Genomic DNA, 21,490 nt, shown 5'->3' on the forward strand with positions numbered 1-21,490 from the left:
ACGTGCCAGGCTTCGAGGCGGGCGCCGGAGGGGGAACTCTGAGCATGATTGGTTCCTCTTAACCAGGTGACCGCAGGTCGCGTTCCGGTTGGCAGGCACCGGCCAGGGCCAGCGGCCCTCAGTCGGTAGGCGGCGGCGGAAGGAGGAGGAGCTCCAGCCGCGCTCTCTCTGGGCAGTGGCTGCGCCTCACAGCGCTTGTTGTGTTCCCCACCCCTTTTAAATAAGCCTGGCTGGTCACCGCCCTCGCAGACGAGTCAGCTCTAGGGAGGCGGCGGCAGCGCGGCGGCGGGGGTGCGGCCGAGGCCCGAGCCCTGCCCGGGGCCGGGCCGCGGGGCAGGCGGGCGAACCGCGGACGAGGCGGCGCCTGCTTGCGCGGTGCAGCCCCGGCGTAGCCCGGGGCTGCCGGTGCCGGCCGCGCCATTGTTGGGGGAGGGGGTGGCTGCTGAGGGCGGTGGAGTAGGGGGCGAGCGAAGGCGCCGGTCGCGGCGGAGAGGAGCGGAGGCGCCCCATGGGGAACACGCTGACCTGTTGCGTGTCCCCCAATGCCAGCCCCAAGCTGGGCCGGCGCGCGGGGTCGACGGAGCTGTACTGCGCGTCCGACATCTACGAGGCGGCGTCCGGGGACGCGGTGGCGGTAGCGCCCGCTGCTGTGGAGCCTGCCGAGTTGGATTTCGGAGAGGGCGAGGGCCACCACCTGCAGCACATCAGCGACCGCGAGATGCCCGAAGGTAAGGAGGCGGCGGATGCCATCCGCCCTCGGGCTCACCTCTGCCCGCCGCCTCCCCCAGAGTCCCCCGGGAGGCATCCGCCGCCTCGGGCTCCTTCCTGCCGGTAGCCGGTTTTCCTCGCGTCCCCACCCTTTATTCTTTCCCTGCTGCGTCTGGCCGGTTTCTTTCCCTCCTCCTTACCCTAACGCCCAGTTATTGCTCCCTCTTTCCATTCTCTCAAGCCGGCTTGGGATCCTCTAGTCCGCCGCCCTTCTTGTTTGTAGCTCTGTTCATTGTCTGGTGGGACTTTGCTAAGACTTTTGGGGCATATTGTTTTCCTTTTCTCAATGGAAACTCAAATACCTCAACTTCGGAGTACTCATCCCATTCCCTCAACCCATCCAGATGGTACCTAAGTGAAGGAACCAGGTAAGGGTCTGATTGTTCCTTCCTCCCATCCGTGAAGGTAGCTGATGCCCGCGACAGTTTAGACCCAGATGTTTGGGAATTTCTTATTTAGACTCAAAATAGAGGTTGCCATAGGAGACACTATATGATATTCCTAATAGGTTAAGTCGGCTTGAAAGAAGCTGCTTTATTCCTTCCAACTATAATTTGAACACAGAAAGAAAGAAATGGGGAGGGGAGTAAAATAACTGTGAAGGGTGTGAGAGGTTATTACCAGTGGTGCAGAAAAGTTGCTTTTTTGAGACGGAATCTCGCTCCGTCCCCGGCCCAGGCTGGAGTGCAATGGCGCTCTCTCTGCTCACTGCAACCTCCGCCTCTAGGTTTCAAGCGATTCTTCTGCCTCTGCCTCCTGAGTAACTTGAGATTACAGGCGTGCGCCACCACGCCCAGCTAATTTTTGAATTTTTAGTAGAGACGGGGTTTCACCATGTTGGTCAGCCTGGTCTCGAACTCCAGACCTCGTGATCCGTCCACCTCGGCCTCCCAGAGTGCTGGGATTACAGGCGTGAGCCACCGCACCCAGCGGTTGTTTTTAACTTAGAGTTTAGCCACCGAGTTCTGATTGCTTTAAAATTCCTACGGTGACAAATACATCTCCAGCCATTCTCCGGTGACTTAACAGACTTCATTACCTCCTTGTTCTAAAAGAGAGGTGGAGTGGTTCATGGTTAAAAGTTTCAAAAGAGACAAAATATAAAAATGTAGACTTTAATTTATAATGTAATGGTTTGGAAGTTAAAATGCTAGACGCTGCCTGCTCAAAAGTGTTTCCGTGGCTCCCCTTCCTTCTTCCCAGTCCTGCCAATAGAATCCTGGTCAAAGATGAGAATGTTGGAGTTTGTCAGAGTCTAAACCGTTGCGGTGGGGGTGAGGAGAGAGGAAACGTTTAGTTTTTTGCCTCTAGAATTTTGGAAAGAGATTAGGTAAAAATAATTCCGGGCAACGGCGTGGTTCTTGAATAAAAACTAATTGCTTTGAAGTAGAAAAACATTGTATCATAAAGATATTTAAATCCAGTGGGCTCTTTGTTTCATTTAAATGCCAGAGATTTCATTACTATAGAGGGAATGTTAGAACTCTTCTGTTTAAACTTTGCTTGGACTCTTAATTTCTTTAAAATAATAATTAAGCTTCATAATGGGCATGCCTTCATAACTGGGAACTACTGTACTCACCTTGCAGAATATTCAGACATTGTGAAAGAAGGAACAAATGTATTATGTGAGTTAATTGATTGTACCTTTATATACAAAGCATGTAAGTACTTGTGAAAACTTAATTGTCTCTTAGAGAGGTGCCAGGTAAGCCTCGGAGTGATTTTACACACCAGTTAGTAGATGGATGGGTGGTGTTGGGTGAGAGCCACAAATAAGGCTCTCACCCAGTGTACATGAAAATACATATTTTCATGTACATTTAATTTAGCCCTTCCAAAATAATGCCTGTGTATATTCCCTGTGTTGCTAATGAAGAAATGAAGAGTTAGATATCTGGAATGACTATGTAAGACGGCCACTGAACAGAACTGAGGTTCTCAGTTCTCAGACTGACGTGGAGATGAGATATGCCAAGTTCAGTTCTTTAAAAACTTTTAAAAATCCAGAATTCATCATGTATTTTACCCATGAAGTAGTCCTGTATTTGAGAACTTATTTCGATCTTGATTAGTTCCTTTCAAAGTTTGTTTTACACGATTCAGAGGCAACATTTACATCTTTTTTTTTTTTTTTTTTTTTTTTTTTTAAAAGAGAAAGAGTCTCACTGTGTTGACCAGGCTGGTCTCGAACTCCTGGCCTGGGCTCAAGCAGTCCTCCCACCTCAGCCTCCTGAATAGCTGGGACCTCGGGTGTGTGCCATCTTGTCTGGCTCCGTCTTATGTCTATACATTCATTTCAGTGGATAAGAATAAAAGTTAGAGGTAACAAAATGGCCTAAATATACCCATCAAATAAACAGGTTGATAAATTTGAAGAGTTTGTTCTGGTACCTGTGAATTGATGCTGAGAATGCCCTGGACAGAGGGATATTAGGAGAAGCTGGCAAGAAGGAAGGTAAGGTGCCAGGCATTAAGCATTAAGGATGATGATAAGGAGTGCTAAATCAGAAAAGTTGAAAAAAGAGAATTTGTAACCACAGAATTTACCGTTGTATATTAGTATGACAGTTACATTTTTATTTCAATTTGTCTCAATTTATTTTTGTGGCATTCAATAAAATGATAATAGAAATCTTAATTTCGGCATTTGCCTATTATTCATAAGTTTCCATAGAAACATGGCCAGAACACCAAATATAAAGTATAGACACATTGAAAGTTTGCTTTTAGTATCTTTATTTCAGACAATTTTATATCAGTCTCCCTGGAAACAGAAATTCTTACTTAGATGTAAAACATTTGGCTGGGCGTGGTGGCTCACGCCTGTAATCCCAGCACTTTGGGAGGCTGAGGTGGGCGGATCACGAGGTCAGGAGTTCGAGGCAGAGGTTGCAGTGAGCTGAGATCGTGCCACTGCACTCCAGCTTGTGAAATGGAGCAAGACTCTGTCTCAAAAAAAACAAAAAAAAAATTTTAGCTTTTCTACAATGAAGAATTGTTTTTGTTACTTAAACAAAAATCATACATAAATTTTGCTCGGCTTTGTTCTTCAAGCTGTTTCTTTCTTTTCTTTTTTTTTTTTTTGACAGAGCTTCACTCTTGCCTAGGCTAGAATGCAGTGGCACAAACTCAGTTCAGTGCAACCTCTGCTTCCCGGATTCAAGTGATTCTCCTGCCTCAGCCTCCCGAGTAGCTGGGATTACAGGCGTGTGTCACCATGCCCAGCTAATTTTTGTATTTTTAGTAGAGATGGGGTTTCGGTATGTTGGCCAGTCTGGTCTTGAACTCCTGACCTCAAGCAGTCCAGCCGCCTTGGCCTCCCAAAATGCTGGGATCATAGGCGTGAGCCACTGCGCCCAGCCTTTTTTTTTTTTTGAGAAGGAGTTTCGCTCTTGTTTCTCAAGCTGGAGAGGAATGGTGCGATCTTGGCTCACCATTGTAGCCTCTGCCCCCTGGGTTCAAGCGATTCTCTACTTCGGCCTCCTAAGTAGCTGGGGTTACAGGTGTGTGCCACCATGCCCGGCTAATTTTTTGTGTTTTTAGTAGAGATGGTTTCACCATGTTGGCCAGGCTGGTCTGGAACTCCTGATCTCAGGTGATCCACCTGTCTCGACCTCCCGAAGTGCTGGAATTACAGGCGTGAGCCACCACGCCTGGTCTGGTCAAGCTGTTTCAAAGAGATGCTCCTAAGAACCTACTAAACATTTCACATAGACTCAAAAGTATTTTCTACTACCATGCCTTTATTTAATGGTATGTCTAACATAACTGATGGTAGTATCAGTAACACAAGATAGTAAGATCTTATTGTCCAATTTTATTAATACTCTCGACTTTTCATAGAGCCTTTTATGTTCTGACGTTAGGAGGTTTGCTAATTTGCTGACTAAAGGCGCTCTCTGAAGTGACCTTTTCTATTCCCTTCCCTTGATGGGTGAAGGTAGGGAAAGAATTGGCAATGTGATGTGGAAAAACTTCTGAGCAACAGATCTTTCCTCTTTCCAGTAGCTATTTTAACCCCCCCCCCCTTTTTTTTTGCTTTTTTGAATAATGATATGTTTGATGTAAAAGACTCGGAGAATACAGAAAAGTCATTGATTATACTCAGAATACTCAGTTAACTTTGATTAATATTTTGGTATTGACTTTTTGATTTTTTTGTATGCATATGAATATAACATTTTATTTTAGAAAAATGAGATCATTCTATATGAGCTGCTTCATAACTTATAGCAGTGAAATAATGTCATAAATTCCTGAACTACTGCTTGACATCCAGAGAGTGCTCTAGTATATCTTTCCATGCCAGGGCACCCTGCTCTGTCACATGCCTTTTTATAACTGCTTAGTGTACCATCAGATGGTTGGAGTATCATTTATTTACCTATCCTTTATGAATGGGCATCTTTTATAGTAACATCATACATAGACTCATTACATTTGATTTCAAGGGTACCAAAACAATTTTGATGATTGATGCCTTGTACCTCCCTATAGAATAAAGTTAAATCTATGGGTTGAGTCATTTTTGTAGTTAAGATATTTTAGTATTAAATGTTTTTATGTCAAATTGGAGTTAGCGTTGACTTTTTCCTGGACATTTGAATTCATCATTTAATATTTTTTGTTTCTTGGTAGCCTATCTTGCATCTTTAATTCTGAATAGCTACCACTTTAAAAGATTTGATGCTGTCTTAGATGACAAATCAAGAGAGAGTGTTAGAAGAAGTCTTACAAGATGTGGGAAAACTGGGAGAAACTTGACTAGTTTTGGGGGTGCTGAAACATGTTTATTGAGTACCTTTAGGTGGCCAGGCTATGTTCCAGATTCAGGGCAAACAGTGGTATACAAGACAGAGCCTCATCCTAACTCTGATCCTTACATTCTAGAGGGAGCTAGGGATAGATAATATATGAATAATCAAGAATGAGGTGGTGAGGTGCTGGGGAAAAAAGTATAATAGGGTCATGGATTGGGGAGGAGGACAGTTACATGGGGGTTGTGGGGATGAAAGATGGCTGCTCTCCTTAAGTGACCTGTGAGCAGTCGTAAAAGTGAGAAGGGAGCCTTGTGAGGATGGTTGGCGAGAGCCAGGGATCCACGCAGATGGATAGTTACTTTGGAGTTCCTTGAATGGGAGCAAACTTGTTTTTGGCAAAGGACAGAAAGACACAGGGTGGCTGCAGAAGAGTGAAAAGGATGCCAGGACTATGGTGGGTTAAGTCCATGTATGCATAGTGGGCCTTGGCAAAGAATATAGGCTCTAGTTGCGATAGGAAACCATTGGAGGATTTTTTTTAATCCTGGGAAATATTTTTAATTCTTTCTTTTTTTGAGATGGAATCTCAGTCTGTCGCCCAGGCTGGCGCAATCTCCGCTCACTGCAACCTCTGCCTCCCGGGTTCAGGCGATTCTCCTGCCTCAGCCTCCCTAGTAGCTGGCACTACAAGCACATGTCATGACACCCGGCTAATTTTTTGTATTTTTTAGTAGAGACAGGTTTTCACCATGTTAGTGAGGATAGTCTCACTCTCCTGACCTCGTGATCCGCCTACCTTGGCCTCCCAAAGTGCTGGGATTACAGGTGTGAGCCACCGCACCCGGCCAATATTTTCAGTTGTTTAAGAAAAAGACCAGACAGTGGCTCATGCCTATAATCCCAGCAGTTTGGGAAACTGAGGCAAGAGGATTGCTTGAGCCCCGGAGGGGGGGCTGGGGCTAGCCTGGACAACATACTGAGACCCTACCTTTACAAAAAGTAAATTAGCCAGGTGTGGTGGCACATACCCATAGTCCCAGCTACTCAAGAGGCTGAGGCAGGAGAATCTCCTGACCCCAGGAAGTTCAAGGCTGCAGTGAGCTATGATTGCGCCACTGCCCTCCAGCCTGGGTGACAGTGAGACTGTCTCAAAAAAAAAAAACAAAACAAAAAAACAGACTAGCTGCAAAAGTAGGTAACAAAGTGATGAATAGACAAGTCACAGAAAAATAAATGATGCAGGTGATCCTTAAACACAGCTTCACACTTAAGAGAAATACAAATGAAAACTATGCTGTGACTTCTCTGCTGTTGGGAGGAGAGCCAAAAACTTGACAATACATTCTTTGGTGTGGCTGCAAAGAGAGTTGCATTCGTGTATTGCTGGTGAAAATGCAAAGTGGTTTGAGTCTGTGAAGGGGAATTTGGCATAATCACAAACATTGCAAATACATTTAATCCAGAAATTCTACTTCAAGGAATTTATCCTGAAGGCATAAATATGAAATAACATGTGCATAAGGCTCTGTTGCATTATTTTCAGTAGCTAAATATTGGAAATAATATATCTAGTTAGAAACTGGTAAAATAAACTGTTATATCCACACAGAGGAGAACTATAGAGCTGCTAAAAAAAAAAACAACAACAAATCTCTCTTTACTGCTGTGGCTATGGCGTGATACCCAGATATCCAGGATATGTTACATGAAAAAAACAAAGAGGAGAACAGTAATCTTATTTCTTATATTACTGTAACGAATAATATGTATTTGCTTATTTAAAACAACCACACTGAAAGGAATTCTTGGTGGTGGTGTGAGACTGTTTTTCCCTTAATTTCAGGGGTAGCCAAAGTGCATATTTCCTCAAGATGTTATTTTGGTATGGGCTTTCCAATAAATGCTAACTGTTCACTTTTGCTTTTAATTTGTGAAAACTTTGTTTTGTAATTTATTGTGCATTATGTGGTATATAGCAATTGCTTTTTTTTTTTTTTTTTGAGATGAAGTCTAGTTCTGTTGCCCAGGCTGAAGTACAGTGGCACGATCTCGGCTCACTGCAACCTCCACCTCCTGGGTTCCAGCAATTCTCCTGCCTCTGCCTCCTGAGTAGCTGGGACTACAGGCATGTGCCACCACGCCCAGCTAATTTTTATATTTTTAGTAGAGATGAGGTTTCACCATTTTGGCCAGGCTGGTCTTGATCTCCTGACCTCAGGTGATCTGCCCACCTCAGCCTCCCAAAATGCTGGGATTACAGATGTGAGCCACTGCACCTGGCCTATCGCAATTGCTCTTGCATTTCATTTTATTCTCACTATATTTTGAGTTAGGTAGTATAGGAATTATACTTGTTTTACATATAAGAAGACAGGCTTTGAGAGGTGTAAATTGAGTTTTCCAAAGTTTTTTAGTTTGTTTTTTGTTTTTGAGATGGTCTTTATCTGTTGCTGATGCTGGAGTGCAGTAGTGTGATCATGGTTCACTGCAGCCTCCACTTCTTGGTCTCAAGTGATCCTCCTGCTTCAGCCTTCCAAGTAGTTGGGACTACGTTTTCCAAGGTTTAAAAAGATAAGACTTGGCCGGGCGCGGTGGCTCAAGCCTGTAATCCCAGCACTTTGGGAGGCCGAGACGGGCGGATCACGAGGTCAGGAGATTGAGACCATCCTGGCGAACACGGTGAAACCCCGTCTCTACTAAAAAATACAAAAAAACTAGCCGGGCGAGGTGGCCGGCACCTGTAGTCCCAGCTACTCGGGAGGCTGAGGCAGGAGAATGGCGTAAACCCGGGAGGCGGAGCTTGCAGTGAGCTGAGATCCGGCCACTGCACTCCAGCCTGGGCGACAGAGCCAGACTCCATCTCAAAAAAAAAAAAAGATAAGGCTTGGTATGGTCATGTGTGGTGGGTCACGCCTGTAATCCCAGCACTTTGGGAGGCTGAGGCAGGCGGATCACGAGATCAGGAGACGGAGACCATCCTCGTCAACATGGTGAAACCCCGTCTCTACTAAAAATACAAAAATTAGCTGGGCGTGGTGGCACGTATGTGTAGTCTTAGCTACTTAGGAGGCTGAGGCAGGAGAATCGCTTGAACCCCGGAGGCGGAGGTTGCAGTGAGCTGAGACAGCACCACTGCACTCCAGCCTGGGGGGCGGTAGAGTGAGACTCTGTCTCAAAAAAAAAAAAAAAAAAAAAAAAAGGGCTTGATAGATCAAGAATGTAAATTTCAGATATATGGCATATAGGATTAGAATTTATAGAATGACTCATGGGCTTCTTTGGATACTGCCATTTTCCCACCTTTTTTTCAGTTAATAAAGCTTTAGAGTTAAAATAGTAACATTGGATAATGAAAAATGGAGGTACTTATAACCCAGACTTTTATTTTTTTTTCTCTGGAGGAGGCAGGGTCTCAACTCTGTCTGTTGCCCAGGCTGGAGCACAGTACTGCCCTTAGAGCTCACTGTAACCGCAAATCCCTGGGCTCAAGCTATCCTGCCACTTCAGCCTCCTAAATAGCTGGGACTACAGGCATGTGCCTCCACACCCAGCTGATCTTTTAAAAAATTTTTTGTAGAGATGGGGGTCTCACTGTGTTGCCCAGGCTGGTCTTGAACTGTCCTCAGGTGATCCTTCTGCCTCAGCCTCCCAGAGTGCTGGGATTACAGGTGTGAGCCACTGCACTCCACCCAGAAATGTTCTTAAAAGTCTAAAAAAGGAGTTAAGCGCTATTAAGAAGTACATCTGTAATCCCAGAAATACATAAAGGGAGAAAGGTATACTATAGCATATGAAGTGTCACAGCTCAGTCACAATCACTAAAACATAGATTGAGGAGTAAAAGTCAGTTAAAGCAAGAGTGAACGCTGACATAGAAGGAGGTAGAGAAGTGGTTTGGAAACCAGATTTGGGATTGTCAGAAGCTGGGAAAGCAGAAACAAGGCATGAGTGAGCATGAGATTGGAGCTTGGCTGTGTACTGTGTGACCTCAGATGAGGCAGGGCAGCTCAAGACCCATCAGGTAAGACTTACCTGATGGGTGGAACGTGTGGCTTAGATAAAATCTCAGACTTTTACATCATAATTGAGAGGTTTGAAATGTTTGTGTTATGGACCTAAGACTAATACATTGTGCATTATGATAGAGCAGGTCAGTAAATGCAGTAAGCCTTTAAACAAACAGATGCCCAGCAGTTGGCGCAGAAACTGCTGGTATCTCCTGTTTAATTGGGGTATATTGAAATCAGTATGTTGAAATCAGTCTCTTTCTCTGAAATATGCTGCTTCTGTCAGTTACTTTCTTGGTTGCTGCCCTCTCCCTTTAATATATTGACAAGAAAAATCATTTCTTTACAGTTTACAATTGCATAATTTTAACACTTTTGGCCTTCAGTAATGCATTTCATTTATTCTAAGTTCCATATTTTTACATTTTTAATTAACATCTGTGAAATTGAGATGGCTGATAGATTCAAGGAAAAACAGTGTTCAATGTCAGTGGATCTTACAGATTTCTTCTCCTGAGGGGTGTTTATATTAAGACCTGAGTTTAATTTTTTTTGTCTTACTTGCCCCCCATCATACTATTATGTTTTCAAATTAAGTTGCAATTTAAATTGATAATACAAAAATGGTGGGTCTTAAAATACAATTTTAGACATAATCCCTAACCATGATATCAAAAACCATTTCTTCTAGTTTCAGACTTTCTTAGGAGTGTTTTTTGTTTTGTTTTGTTTTGCTTTGTTTTGAGACGGAGTCTTGCTCTGTTGCCAGGCTGGAGTGTAGTGGCACCATCTCGGCTCACTGCAACCTCCGCCTCCCAAGTTCAAGCAATTCTCCTGCCTCAGCCTAATGGCTTAAATGTCCATTCTGTAAAATATATTTGTGTGGTATTTGTTAGTGCAAGTTATATAGGAAATTGTATCAAATAAATAAATGCCAGTTACAGCCATGGTGATGTTCCTCATTCACATCAATAGGAATTTTTTTTAAGCATCCAAAGCTAAAACTGATATAATTGGTGGCATTATATCCTAATATACCCTTAACTCCTTTAGAAAGCAACTGAGCACTATATACTGAGTGATGAAAACAATCTGACCTTTTGGTCTGATTATCCCACTTTTGTGAAAAATCTTTCCTAAGGAGATTTTAAAAATAATTTAAAAACACCATAAAATTGAAGGTTTTCCTCCTAAGAGCAGAGCTTTGTAAGTACCTAAGTCCGCAACAATATGGGATTGGCTGAGTAGAGTATAGGAATAACACTTGATGGACCATCATTTATCCATTGCACAGTAAATATTCTCCATTGGAGTGGAGATCATTTGTAAAATAAGACGTAAGTTGTATATGGATTAGAGCTATTTTTTTAACATGCATAAGAAAAGCAACTTAAGGCTGGGCACAGTGACTCACGCCTGTAATCCTGGCACGTTGGGAGGCTGAGGTGGGCAGATCATGAGGTCAGGAGTTCGAGACCAGCCTGGTCAACATAGTGAAACCCCGTCTCTACTAAAAATACAAAACTTAGCCGGGCATGTTGGCATGCACCTGAAGTCCCAGCTACTTGGGAGGCTGAGGCAGGAGAATTGAACCTGGGAGGCGGAGGTTGCAGTGAGCTGAGATCAGGCCACTATACTCTAGCCTGGGTGATAGAGCGAGACTTTGTCTCAAAAAAAAAAAAAAAAGGAAAGCAACTTAAAGTAATGGTTGTGAGTTTATAATTTGTAATTTGTTTGTTTGTAATCTGCAAATGAAGCATTATTTTGACTCTTGCAAATTTCTGTTCATAAGATATTAAAGGAATGAGTTAGAAGCTTTGATCTATCCCCACCTTTAGTGTGATCACATCAGTATTGTTCATAAACCAGGCCTCTTACTTGCAAGTTCAAAAAATCTATCTCAAAATAGTTAAAAATTAAAAAAAAAAAATTGTATAACCAGGGATTCACATAGTCAATTAGGGACTACTTCACCCAGGAATTAAGTGATCTCAGAACTTGTCTCAGTTCTGCTCTTCTGTTGATCTCTCCTGAAAAGACACCCTTCATGATGGCAGAGGGAACCACGGGTGGCAGCTCCTGGCTGTACAGTGCTAGAGTACAGCCCTGCCTTTATCCTCTGGTTCCTGGGAAGTCCCAAGAGAAATGTAACTGGCCAGCTGTAAGTCACATGTCCACCCTAAAACCCCTGAGTTGAGGGAGTGCCAACTTGTTTCTTGGGCTAATTTGGCTTTTTTCTCTATATCTTATCATTTCTTTTATACTAGCTGCCTTGGATTTTTTTTTTTTTTTAAGATGTAGTGTCACTCTGTCGCCCAGGCTGGAGGGCAGTGGCATGATCTTGGTTCACTGCAACCTCTGCCTCCTGGGTTCAAGCGATTCTTCTGCTTCAGCCTCCCGAGTAGCTGGGACTAGACGCACACGCCATCACGCCTGGCTAATTTTTTTGTATTTTTAGTAGAGATGGGGTTTCACTGGATTGATCAGGCTGGTCTCGAACTCCTGACCTCATGATCCGCCAGCCTTGGCCTCTCAAAGTGCTGGGATTACAGGCATGAGCCACCATGCCCAGCCGCCTTGGATATTTATTATATTTACACAGTAGCACATCTTGGTTTTCTTATATTTAAGAAATTCATATTACATAGTAGCACATCTTGGTTTGGTGGGGGTGGGGGTGGGTAGAGTGGTATGTGTGTGAAGCCTGCTCCTCTTTGATTTTGTTACTTAATTTTCCTGGACTTCCATTGAAAATTCCTGTTTAAATTTATCACGACGTGGGTACTGATTCGTAATATGGCTTCTTCTGTAAACATTAGTTATTTTTTAGATTCAAATGGTGGTAGTATATTTGCTTTCTTTTTGAAAGGAAGTAGTCAGGAATCCTTTTAGAAGCTTTAGGTAGAGGCTGGGTGTGGTGGCTCACGCCTGTAATCCCAGCACTTTGGGAGGCCAAGGGGGGCAGATCACAAGGTCAGGAGTTTGAGACCAGCCTGGCCAGCATGGTGAAACCCAGTCCCTACTAAAAATACAAAAATTAGCCGGGCATAGTGATGCATGCCTGTAGTCCCAGCTAGTTGGGAGACTGAGGCAGGAGAATCGCTTGAACCTAGGAGGTGGAGGTTGCAGTGAGCCAAGATTGCACCACTGTATTCCAGCCTGGGCAACAGAGTGAGACTCTGTCAAAAAAAAAAAAAGAAGAAGCTGCTTTAGGTAGAGGCAGTTGTGAAAGTCTCTGCCTGTCATTTTGTGCACAAGTGATTTTATTTTTCCAAGTAGCTTAACATTGTCACATCATCTTTTCAAGATGTGGAAAAACTTTAAACATAATTTTTGTGTAGGTCTTTTACATAAGAATAGTTTTCTCCAAAAACATTTTAATAAAGTTCAGTCAAGGAATTTCCATGGAGAATAAAGCAGTTGGTTTAGGTATGTAAGTTTTTAGTGATCTGGCAGTACTATTAAAATGGATGATTCATAATTCTTTTTAACCAGGAAGTCCCAAAATTATATTCATGTAAGATTCTAACCAAATTACTTGGAAGAGAGAAAAGGATTCTAGGTAGATGAATTTGTGAAATGCTGAATTGGACAGTAATCACTACTAGACTGATTAGTTTTTAATATATCAATGTGCATTTTGATTTTGTAAGAGCCAGGGATAGAGTATATTGTCATTTGACCACTAAATCACTTTTTAAAAAGTAGAGCAATTATATTAATATGTAGTTTTGGGAAATACCGCTTTAACTGTTACTATGGATCTTGGCCCAGTTTCTTACAAGATTGGTTAAGATAAGTGGCTTGAAATGGACCTTGCTGGGCTGGGTCCGGTGGCTCACCCCTGTAATCCCAGCACCTTGGGAGGCTGAGGTGGGTGGATCACCTGAGGTCAGGAGTTTGAGACCAGCCTGGCCAACATGGTAAAATCTCGTCTCTACTAAAAATACAAAAATTAGCTGGCCTGGTGGGAGGCATCTGTAATCCCAGCTATTTGGGGGACTGAAGCAGGAGAAGAATTGCTTGAACCCGGGAGGTGGAGGTTGCAGTGAGCCGAGACTGTGCCACTGCACTCCAGCCTGGGCGACAGAGTAAGACACCATCTCAAAAAAAAAGGACTTTGCCGAAGAATACCATAGATTTTATTTTTTCCCCTCATGACAGTTTTTATTATCCCATATAATGGCAAAGTTTGTTTCATGAAAATTCAAGAGTCTGTTTTGTAGTCTTACCTAAATATATTATCCAACTTTGGTGCATGGTGAACTACAGGCAGATTTATCATGACATAGATAGGGGCAAAATTTTTTAGAAACAGCCCTAAAATCTGCTTCAAAACATACTCTTGATGTAACGCCAAATTAACCATACTGTTAGAAGGAAGAAATGAGAAATTGAGGGCAAAAGTTAATAATTTTCTAACATGTTCCTGTATATTAGAACACAGAACTTCTATTCAGTCCTCTTAAATCTGCCATGATGAATAGCCCCCCAAAAAACCACAGCTAACTAAATTAGTTCACTTGTTGAATGGAGTTAGAATTAGCCATTTGATTGTCTAAAGAACATTTGCCAAAAACAACTCTTTGTTTTAACCATATTTGATGTATTGAGCTAGTGCCTAACAGTAACTGGCCACAGCATCGCCTGCTACTTGAGATTGTTCTTGAAATGTGCTAGTAATAGCAGCAGAGAGGAGAGTGTGGTTATATTTCTATTCGATAAGTTGAAGGAGGGGAGGGTATGTGTATGATTCATGTAACATTTGTACCAGATTGTTTAGGCACAGATTTTTTATTAAAAGTCTCTGACACAGCCTGGTTTTGTCCACGTGTGTGGAGAGATTCTACAGTTTTGCATTCCCCAGGAGTATTTCTGTATTGTTGTCTTTATTTCCGTCATATTTATTACTAAAAACTTCTCTGAAGACTGTTAAAAGTGATTAAAATGGATGTGTATCTAATTTCAGAAATCATCTTTTCTACTCACCTAAAATATCACATCTTTTTCCTCCTCTTCTATAGATCTAGCTTTGGAGTCAAACCCTTCTGACCATCCAAGGGCAAGCACAATTTTCCTGAGCAAATCTCAAACAGATGGTAAGACAAAACTGTTTTTTCCTTCCAAGGAAAAGACTGAAAACTGTTTCTATTTTATTGGATGTATTATAGAAGGCATTTAGAAGAACTGATGTATTAGTTTAAATTTTTCTTTTCATATGTTCACTTATTTTAATATGTGATATACTTTCTTTTAGTTGTGATTGTTTAGTAATAACATGTAGACCTTCTATTTACAGGTTTTGTCACCTTTTTATCAACACAATTAATGGCCACCTGATTTAGTAACATCGATTTTTTTTTTTTTTTTTTTTTTTTTAAGAGGCCGGAGTGCCTTTATTGCCCAGGCTGGAGTGCAGTGACGCTGTCTCAGCTCACTGCAGCCTCCACCGCCCATGTTCAAGCAGTTCTCCTGCCTCGGCCTCCCAAGTAGCTGGGACTACAGACATGAGCCACCACGTCCGGCTAATTTTTGTATTTTTATTAGAGATGGGGTTTCACCATGTTGGCCAGGCTGGTCTCGAACTCCTGACCTAGTGGTCCGCCCTCAGCCTCCCAAAGTGTTGGGATTACAGGCGTGAGCCACCGCGCCCGGCCAGTATCTTGGATTTATACTTATTTCTACACACTTCTTTGACCTCTTTCCCTTGTCCAAAAGAGTACATTTTAAAGATGAATGATAGGATTTAAGCTGCAGCTTGGTTTCATTTGAACACATTTTTTAAAAAATCAGTTTGTATACAGGGATTGAATCTGTGATTTTGGCTTCCTTTTATACAATGCTCTAACCACATGAGCCTATCACATTCAAATTTATGCTACTCAGAACTTTTAAGCTATTAACTTTTCCATCCTAATGTAATGTAAATGTAAACATGCCCTATGGTGTTTCCCAGAAGGTTAGCCTCAGCAAGCGAAACTTACGTACATTTTCCTTGCCTTGCTTGTTTTAGGATGAGAATCAGAACTGTTGTATTTTTCTGTACTCCTGTTTATCTTCCTTAAAATTATGTTAAATCCTAATTTGTTTGCTAAAAAGCCGTACACAGCTAGGTTTTTCAGTTTATTTCAACAAGAATACAAGAAGTGGGGGTTCTGTAATATTTGAAGTAATGCAGCACAACACAAAATGGGGGGTTGTAAGCTGCATTTTCGAAGCTTGTGTGGACTTTCATCTGTCTTGAGCTGGTCATTTCTGGTTAGGATAGTTTATTTCTTAGTTTCTTTCAGAGCCACAGGCTTCTCACACATGCAGAGTGTGGAAGCAGTAAAAGAAGAGCTATCCCATGCTCCTCTTTCTTCAGTGGTAAGAGTGTGTGCTTGTGATACTCGTCTAGCATCAAAGGAAGAGGCAGTGTAGGAAACAAAGCGTGGTCCAAGTCCCTCTTGGAGCTTTTATTCTTCTGGCTTTTGTTAAAATGATTTTATGTGCTGAATATACCGTGTTCAGTTAGGTTAACATTCATTTTAACTTTTAAATTTAAGGTAGTTTACTTTCCACTTGTGTAAAGACCCGTTTATTTTTTCAGTAACATATTAGTAGATGACCAGTAAGTGGTTCAGGATGCTTACAGGGATTGTGGTGCAGCTAGAGATTGGCACCTAGTCAGAAACTGGTTCTTAGAGCTGTCAGCAGTTAGATCTTGGTAATTAAGTGACCTTTAAATGTAGAATTAAAAAATACTACTGGATGATGGTTCAGATATGTATGCAACAGGGAAACCTATTAGCTAAATTTCTCATTAAGCATAATTTGTTTTGCCCCTTTCTTTTGTACATAAGGATTCTTTCATTTCTATGTAGCAGAATATCTGTTAGGTCAAAAAGTAAAACTAAGTTTTTAGATTTTATTTTATGGGATTCATCTTGCCAGATGATTAAATGATGAGTTTTGTTGGAAATTATTTTTTAAATGGAATTTTTATCTCATTTTGTATATTGGTAATCAGATGATCAGCAACTACTTTTATACTGTGGCATTCATATCAGAATTGATCAGCTAATTTTTTTTATTCTTAGTGCGAGAAAAGAGGAAGAGCAACCATTTAAACCATGTAAGTAAACAGTTGGAAAGTTAAGAAATTAATAATTGAATTAAAAGTATGTCTGCTGTGATTCCATAAAAATATAATGGGGACCCAATACTGTTAGTATGGGCCTCTTTTTGTGGATTTTCTAAATCATTTCTGTTTTCCTAGGAATCAAATTTATGCAGGAAAGTCTTTGACTTAGTGTGCCCATTTGTTCAGGGTTTCTGACATTTAAGTTAAATTTCAGTAATTTGGTTGTGGTATAAATATCTGCCTTAAATATTTTTGCGTACATTTTTTAAATCTTTTTAAAAATCAAGTAACAAAATTATAATAGCTAACTTCATTTTTAGCAGTATATGTTGACTTCCTGTCATAGCAGGTGAAAGCTTAGCTTCCTCACTCTACCATGACCTTATTTTCTTCCCTCTATTCCCCCCACATATATCACATTTTAAATTAAATCAGTAATCGATGTTTACATTGTTATGATTATACAGATATTATTCACTGCTGAGTCATATGTTATTCTCACTGTCTCCTCCTTGTACATGCTTTGTTTCTCTTAAATATTTCTGAAATCTGAGCATGTCTGCGTGTCTCTTTTCCTAGCCTCCACTAACTCACACAGCCAAATGCAGTGAGTATCCCTTGGCTGGTCTCCTTGCTTTCATGTTCTTTTTTTTTTTTTTTTTTTGTGGAATTAATTCCCTGACTATATTCATTTGGCTGTTTTCTAACAGCTATTTTCCCCCCCAAATGTTTTAGCATTTGCCACATGCCTATCAAAAGTATTTTCCATCTACTAAAACACATCTGTTCCATTTTTCTCTTGGAGACAACTTTACTCAGCCTTTTGTCATCCTCCTCAAATATAGATGGGCTTTTCCTAAGCCTGCTCTGTGCCTGTTTTCCTGGGATCTCTCTCTGAAGTCACCTGGGATCTCACATAACTCCTCTTGTTTTGGGTCCCTTAAATCCTAGATTCTGTATTCTCTCTATCTTGTTATCCTTTCTAGTTGTACTGGAGCACATTTTCCTGGGAAAGGGTCCATAGACAGGCATATTTAGAGATCTAGCCTGTCCGAAAACCTCTCATTTCTTTTTCTCTCTCTCTTTTTTTTTTTTTTTTTTTTTTTTTGGGAGAGAGTCTTGCTCTTGTCCCCCAGGCTGGAGTGCAGTGGTGCAGTCTCGGCTCACTGCAACCTCCACCTCCCGAGTTCAAGCAATTCTCCTGCCTCAGCCTCCCGAGTAGCTGGTATTAACAGGCGCCTGCCACCACACCCAGCTAATTTTTGTATTTTTGGTAGAGACGGAGTTTCGCCATGTTGACCAGGCTGGTCTCGAAGTCCTGATCTCAGATGATCTGCCCACCTTGGCCTCCCAAAGTGTTGGGATTACAGGCGTGAGCCACTGCGCCTGGCCTTTTTTTTTTTTTTTGAGGCAGGGTCTCGCTCTGTTGCCCAAGCTGGATGACAGTGGTGTGATCTCGGCTCACTGTATCCTTAACCTACTGGGCTCAAGTGATCCTCCCATCTCAGCCTCCCATCTCAGCCTTCTGAGTAATTGGGACTACAGGTGTGTGCAGCTAATTTTTGTATTTTTCCATCGAGATGGGGTTTTGCCCTGTTGCTCAGGCTGGTCTCAAACTCCTGGGCTCAAGCCATCCATCCACCCGCATCAGCCTTTCAAAGTGTCGGGATTACAGGTGTGAGCCACTGCATCTGGCCAAAGCTTCCTATTTCATAACAGTATAAAATGCTAGAGTATAAAATGCTAGGTTCACACTAAATTTCATAGTTCTGAAGACATTTCTCTGTTGTGTTCTCATTATGGTATTCTTGAATCTGTTGCCATTGTGTGATACAGTACATGTAACCAGTTTTTACATGTCTCTGGAAGCTTTTTAGTGCCTTCTCTATCCCTGAGATCCTGAAATTTCATATTATGGCTTGCTATGTACCTTTTCTTCTTTTCTCTCTCTCTTTTTTTTTTTTTGAGACAGAGTCTTGCTCTGTCGCCAGGCTTGAGTGCAGTGGCGTGATCTCAGCTCACTGCAATCTCCATCTCTCAAGTTCAAGTGAATCTCCTGCTTCGGCCTCGCAAGTAGCTGTGACTACAGGCGCACACCACCAGGCCCAACTAATTTTTTTGTATTTTTAGTGAAGAAGGGATTTCACCATGTTGGCCAGGATGGTCTCGATCTCCTGACCTTGTGATCTGCCTGCCTCGGCCTCCCAAAGTGTTGGGATTGGGATTACAGGTCTGAGCCACCGCACCCAGCCTGGACCTTTTCTTTTTATTGGGACCAATAAGTCTACAGACTATGTCTTCTACAGAATTTTCTTGTTTCTTTGTTCCTTCTTTTTCCTGATATTCTTAGTATTTAGATGCTGAGCTTCTTAGACCAGTGTTTCTGCATTGATCTTTAATTGTCTCCCCCCACACTCTCCCATTTTCTAGTTAGTCTTTTGTTCTACCTGTTGGGCATTCTTTTACTTTATGCTCTAACCCTTCTATTGAATCTTTCATCTTTTTGAGGGTGTTTTAAGAATTTTTTAAAGTTTTCATTTGCTTCTGGATTTTCACAACTCCCATGCATTCCTTTTTCCTATTGTTTTGCTCTCTCTTGTTGGAGGCTTCCCTCACATGTGTGATAGTCCCTGGCTTTCTCTAATTGCAAGCAGGACTTTTGTTAACTGATGGTTCTTACTACAAGGACATTGGAGGCCAAGCCAGCCTTTAATTTAGGAGACCTCCGTCTGTTACCTGGTGGGTCTTATCTTATCTTTTCTCTTTTCTTATTTTTCTCCTTTCCCCTTTCCTTTTTCCTTTCCTTTCCTCCTTCCTTTCCCTTTTCCTTTCTCCTGTTCTGTCCTTTACTTTACTTTTCTTTCTGACAGAGTCTCATTCTGTCACCCAGGCTGGAGTGCAGTGGCGTGATCTCAGCGCCCTCTGCCAAGATGCAACCTCTTCCTCCCGGGTTCAAGCAATTCTTATGCCTCAGTCTCTTGAGTGACAGAGATTACAGGTGTGTGCCACCACGCCCGGCTAATTTTTTTTTTTTTTTTTTTAGTAGAGACAGGGTTTTGCCATGTTAGCCAAGCTGTTCTCGAACTCCTGGCCTCAAATTCACCCACCTCAGTCTCCCAAAGTGCTGGGATTACAGGTGTGAGCCGCTGTGCCCTGTTGGGTGCGTCTTTTCTGAGACTGTTCAGTTTTTTCAGAGAAGACTCTCCCAGTTTTCTACCTGCGGAGTACAAGCATGGCTGCTCGTTTTCCAGAAGCAGAATTGGAAAAAGGGAGGTAGAGTTCTACTTCTCAGTGTGTAGTTTTTTTTCCCATTTCTCAGATTTCAGTCCTACTATTTCTGAGCCCAGACCTTATATATTCTTTATAAGATGGGAGGACAGGTGGACCTGGGACTCTAACTACATGTTTTCAACTGACCATGCTGGTTTTGTTTTATGTTTCATTCTACCTTCCAAGGTGCCATGTGTCTTTGAGTTTGGAGCCTGCCTTGGGTTCTGCAAGACAAACTAACTTGATCCTGTTCCAGTCACTCTCTGTAGGCACTAAAGTTGTGCTTCCATATCAGTTACCACTCCATTGTCTTTTTCCTCTTTCAAGATTTATTAAAAATCATCTGCTGTGGCCAGGTGCGGTGGCTCACGCCTGTAATCCCAGCACTTTGGGAGGCTGAGGCAGGCGGATCACTTGAGGCCAGGAGTTTGAGACCAGCCTGGCCAACATGGTGAAACTCCATCTCTACTAAAAATATAAAAATTAGCTGGGTGTGGTGGTGTGTGCCTGTAATCCCAGCTGCTCAGGAGGCTGAGGCAGGAGGATCTCTTGAACCTGGGAGGTGGAGGCTGCAGTGAGCCAAGATTGCACCACTGCACTCTAGCCTGGGCAACGGAGCAAGACTCTGTCTCAAAAATTAATTAATTAATTAATAAACTCTCAAAAATGAATAAATAAAATAAAATAAAATAGAAGAAGTTTCTGCTGTCATTGCTGTTGCCTGATCCTGTGTATGACCTTTATTTTATGTCTTTAATTCTAATGAAATTTCAGGAGAGCGAGGAAATACATTTATGGTCAACCTGCCATGTTTAACCCAAATTTAGAACCTTTATTTAAAGTGTAAATCTAAGTTTAAATTCAACATAATGATACTAATCCAGACATTTTTTAGTTATACCTATAATAAGCATATTATACTCTTCTACTAAGGGCTTAGGAATTGTATTCAAACTCTGCACCCTGCTATATTGTCCCATTACTGTGCAACATAGATGGAGGTGTTTTCATTAATGAACAAAATGTCAGAAATTTTTAAGTTAATTAAAAGTCATTCTTTTTTTTTTTTTTTCCTGAGATGGAGTCTATAGTAGCATTTACCTCTTATTTTAAATGGGTTAAAATAAGAGGCATTAGGCACAATGGGAAAAGTCAGTGGGTAGGGATAGGAGTTCAACAGGTACTTTACCTTCAAGGTTTCAGTTGTGACTCAGTAGACTACTAAGTGTGATTATTTTATATCTTTGCTATTCTACCTTAAGTCTACTCAGTACCCCTTCCCTTTCTTGTTAAAGATTGTTATTTGTGCAGACTGAATGAAGATGAATGATATATTCTTTGTCCCTATTTTGTGACTACCTGAAATAACATCTGTAAACTTGCAGTAGTGTTTTGCTGTTTGGATTTTTTTTTTTAAGTATTTATATTTTATATTATTATGTTTGCCGGTAGTTTGTTGAGGTTGTAAGTCAGCACTGGTAAGGCTTTAGCCTAAAATAAAGGAAATTGTTGAGTTTTCCAGCAAGATGATGGGGGAATTACCTGTTGCCAGCTATAAT

The 21,490-nt window shown here is 41.8% G+C and overlaps 1 protein-coding gene across 2 annotated transcripts in view; it reads left to right on the forward strand.

Moving 5' to 3' along the window:
• The first annotated feature begins 308 nt into the window (after positions 1 to 308).
• Positions 309 to 21,490, forward strand: part of CCNYL1 (cyclin Y like 1) — a 45,393-nt gene continuing 24,211 nt past the window's right edge. The window contains exons 1-3 of one of the 2 annotated variants that reach the window (XM_007966031.3): positions 309 to 728; positions 14,563 to 14,637; positions 16,618 to 16,652. In XM_007966031.3, coding sequence (XP_007964222.1) covers positions 509 to 728; positions 14,563 to 14,637; positions 16,618 to 16,652 — 330 coding nt within the window. In that variant the 5' untranslated portion in view covers positions 309 to 508. The remainder of the gene's footprint in view (positions 729 to 14,562; positions 14,638 to 16,617; positions 16,653 to 21,490) is intronic. The other variant, XM_007966030.3, reaches the window with a different exon arrangement.

This window comes from Chlorocebus sabaeus, chromosome 10 (genome assembly GCF_047675955.1).
Source record: "Chlorocebus sabaeus isolate Y175 chromosome 10, mChlSab1.0.hap1, whole genome shotgun sequence".
NCBI lineage: Eukaryota > Metazoa > Chordata > Mammalia > Primates > Cercopithecidae > Chlorocebus > Chlorocebus sabaeus.